The sequence below is a fragment of the Micropterus dolomieu genome, linkage group LG04 (assembly GCF_021292245.1).
Source record: "Micropterus dolomieu isolate WLL.071019.BEF.003 ecotype Adirondacks linkage group LG04, ASM2129224v1, whole genome shotgun sequence".
Classification (NCBI taxonomy): Eukaryota; Metazoa; Chordata; class Actinopteri; order Centrarchiformes; family Centrarchidae; genus Micropterus; species Micropterus dolomieu.
This window is the reverse complement of record NC_060153.1, coordinates 30,270,741-30,274,607: the sequence shown is the minus strand read 5'-3', so window position 1 is coordinate 30,274,607 and position 3,867 is coordinate 30,270,741. Positions and strand designations below refer to the sequence as shown.

At 47.2% G+C, this 3,867-nt stretch overlaps 1 protein-coding gene across 3 annotated transcripts in view; it reads right to left on the bottom strand.

Moving 5' to 3' along the window:
• The window catches only part of LOC123969168, a 39,477-nt gene extending 36,592 nt beyond the window's left edge, over positions 1-2,885 (bottom strand). For 2 of the 3 annotated variants that reach the window (XR_006824649.1, XM_046046295.1), the window contains exon 1: positions 166-2,213. Coding sequence is in view for 1 of the 3 variants with exons in the window: in XM_046046295.1 (XP_045902251.1) it covers positions 166-652 (487 nt within the window). In the remaining 2 variants the exon portion in view is untranslated. Of the gene's footprint in view, positions 1-165; positions 2,214-2,645 lie in introns of those variants that run through there. The other variant, XR_006824653.1, reaches the window with a different exon arrangement.
• Between the last annotated feature and the right edge of the window lie 982 nt (positions 2,886-3,867).

The following is a 3,867-nucleotide window of genomic DNA, read 5'->3' as shown; positions in this document are numbered from 1 at the left end:
CGCAACTGATAACACATGCTGTCTATACAGAGAAGGCACGACTATCTGGTAAACAACATTCCAATCAGCATCAGTCTCTGGGAGAGGGGACCATCTGCCAACTAAGACGTCCTGGTCTAGCAGGAAAACCACTTTTTCCACACTTGCGTTATCGTTGACACTTACCACACTTCTGAAACAACGCTGCAGTGTAGGATCTCCTCTGTGCGTTTGCCAGGCGCCCTCGTGTAACTGGAAGCGAATCTGAGCCGGGAGGGTCCTGTGATTCCACCGCCTCAGGCAGGGGTTGCACGTCGGCCTGCTCCTTGGTTCCCACCACCTCAGTTTCACCTGAAAACATTGGCATGAGTACACTGTCGTTTAAGGAAACATCTGAACTGTCGCACTCATCCTGGAGCAACCGTGTGCGTGCACGAGTGAGCACACAAGCAGGAAACACTGAAGAAGACAGATTGTCTGTGGGGAACTTGCCGCACAGAGGAGAATCCAGCACCTCCAACGTGGGCGTCACCTTCCCTCCCGCAATATCATTCCCCAGTAGAAGTACAATACTCTGAATGGGTAGAGCGTCACAAACAGCAACAGGAAAGAACCCTGTAACTAAGTCAGATTGAATGTGGATGCGGTGCACCGGACGTGGAACGTAACCCATCTCAATGCCGCGGAGCACTGAACCGAACCCACAAGCTGAACGTTCCGAAAAGGGCAATGCCGATGTCAAAATTACTGACTGGGAACACACAGTATCCCTCAGTACCCGGACGGAGCGCTGATCCACAGGCAGGCCAGTGAGTGAAATACGTGGATCAAAAACAAAAGGTTTAAAGCAGGCATCTAACTCATCGCATCTGTTACCCTCAATTCTTGTACTGCGCTGAGTTTTAATTAAACCGACGCCTTTAGTCTGGAAAGGGCGTGAAGACTGTTCTTTGCGTTTCAAGGCCGGGCAGGTAGCGATAACATGACCGGTCAGATGACAGTAATAACATTTCCTTTCCTCCTTCTCCCCACCCTGTGTTTTGTGGACAGAGGGAGGTGAAACTGGTGCTCTACGTGGTCTGTCAGGGGAGTGAGCGTAAACAGTTTTGTGGATTAGTACATATTCATCGGCCGTTGTTGCGGCAGCAGCTAGAGTTGTTACCCTCTGCTCATTTAGGTACACAATACGTTCTTTTTAAAATCCTCCACCAGTAACAACTCTCTCAGAGCACTGTAGTTATCAGCAGAACAGGCTGAAGTCCATTTATCAAATAACACCCCCTTCTCTCTTGCAAACTCAGTGCAAGTCTGGTTCTGTGACTTCCTATGACTCCTAAATTTCTGCCGGTAGGCCTCAGGAACTCGTTCGTAAATACGAAGAATGGCAGACTTAACCGACTCATAGTCTAAACTCTCTTCCAAAGAGAGCGCTGCAATGGCTTCCTGGGCCTTGCCATGGAGCTTACACTGGAGCAGTAGTGGCCACACCTCTGTTGGCCACTGTAAGGCAACTGCAATGCGCTCAAATACACTAAAGTAAGAGTCAACCTCAGATTCCCGGAACAATGGCACTAGAGCAATATGCTTGCTAACATCAAAGGCCAGAGAAATTGGACTAGCAGAATTTAGGGTGGAGGAGGCGGATGATATACCTGGTGCAGCAGCAGGCGGTCTTTGCCTCGCCTGGGAGCTTTCAAGCTCGAGCTTCCGTAGCCTTACAGCCTTATCAGCCTCTACCTCCAGCTTTCTGATTTCAAGCTGAAGTTGCATGTGCTGCTGACGTTCCCTTTCTTGGGCCTCAAGCTGGAGGTGGGCCAGGCGAACCTTTATACGGGCCCCATCTCTGGAACGAGCACTGCTCTCAGGGGAAGGGTCATAACGTGGCAGCATGACTGGTGTCTTTAACCCTCCACCGACCTCGTCGTCCCACCTAGAGACTGGTTGTGGCTTAAGGGTCTGCACCCTCTCGGTCTCCGTGGAGCCAGCCACAGGAAGCGTTTCTAACTCTACTGCCACAGGTAATTCAAGCAGCCCTCTCTCCAACAATGTAGCTACAACTAATGGTTTCAGATCCCTTTTTAACGTTGTTTTACTTATCGGAATCTGGAGGTGACTTGCTACTTTAACCAGGTCATCCTTCCTACAGGCGTGAACTTTGTCGTGAGTCAGATTTACCAAAAATGACTCCACATCAAAACGCATTGCACCAACGCAATCAGCTGTACCAGCTTATCAATTAAGTGTGCTCCCTTATCCTATTTCAATAAATATCCTTTCCCCCAGAATCAATTATTTGATGATCCCGGACGAGCCCCCACTTATGTTACGTCCCGAGGTGTCTAGGGATATAAGGACATAAACATAAACCAGATGTTGGTTTGAAAGGATATTTATTTGAAATAACGCAAGTGGAGCACAAACAGAGGATGGGCCAATGGGTGCTGTGGAAATCAAACAATTATAACAAAAGGAGATCCTTAGGAGGATTACTGCTTACAGAGGTACTAACAAAAACAAGAATAAACCAAAAGCTCGCTAACCTACAGCATTTGAAAAACACAACGCACAGCACCCCTGAACCTGGTGAAAACTAACATAAAACAACTACGGTGTGTGCAAGAAAGGCATCAGTGATATCTAAGCTTAAACCTGGCCCACTCTCTTACCTTCACACAGTGAAACACACAAAGTCTGGCACGGGTTACAAAACACTACTACAAGCTCTGTGACATGGGTTTCCAAGGCAAGCAACTCGGGTCAGATTGCTGCCTCGAATGGCGGACCCGGCAGGCTTTTAAGCAGGTGGTGGTCGTCACTGTCGCCCTTTGATTGGCCCGTAGAGCATGCCGCACCAATCGAGGGCATGGTCACTGGAAACCCAGGAAGTAGGCGGGACCTTCTCTCCTTGTGCAGCCAATCCTCTGCGTGGGCTTGCACAGCCTGCTCAACATACCAGATAGCCTACTTAAAAGCACAGGCAAATACAGGTGGGGGCGGTGGCAGCTGTAACACATGCAATGAATCTAATTGTTGTCGTTGGAAGTTTAAGAAGCAATTTTGGGCCAAGAGGAGACGTGCTACTGCTGGAAAGAAAACTATTACACAGTGTTGATGTAATGACATCTTTTAATTAAGATTTGGCTCTCTTTTCCTTTCATCACGATTAAAAGCCCACAACATTTCTTTCACAGTGGTCCCTCAGTTCTAAAACATGATACAGTATGAACAGCAGAACAATCATGCCAAGGTATCAAAAGCAAGTCTGAAGACATGATTGTGTATTAAAAATAGGTGTATTGTGTCAGTTGTAGATCTCGTGCTGTATTTTATGCTCTGTTAATGATTGTAAGTTGTTCCTCAAATGTAAGTCGCTTTGGTGTCTGCCAAATGAGTAAATGTGTGAAGAGGTATGAAAACATGTCTGAAACAAATAAAGGATAATTAGAACATTATACTCAATTACTCTACAATAAGTCCACCTGGGCACAAATGGCCACCAATGAAAACTGCCCATCAATTAAGTCGAAATATGTGTGCTGCTTCCTCTTGCTTATAAATTGTATGGGAACATGTGAGGCCCTTAAAACACTGGCAGCATTACAGTGCATCATTGCATTTAACAGACAACGCAGGCAACGGAGTGAAGTGGTGTACGTGAATGCATTCATACGCACCACGTTTATCCCCCTATACATTCTTTCAGATGAGGCAATCACCAGAAAGTATCACCTCACTAGGGCAAAGATAGAAGAATTAGATTTTGTTCACCCTCACCTGGTGAGGGCCACTAGGTGTAACTTCGCATTGACCCCAACTGTGCAGCTTCTGACCACATTGCAATTTCAGCCAGGGTCTCAGCAAGGCATCCATCAGTAGAGCTGGGACAGC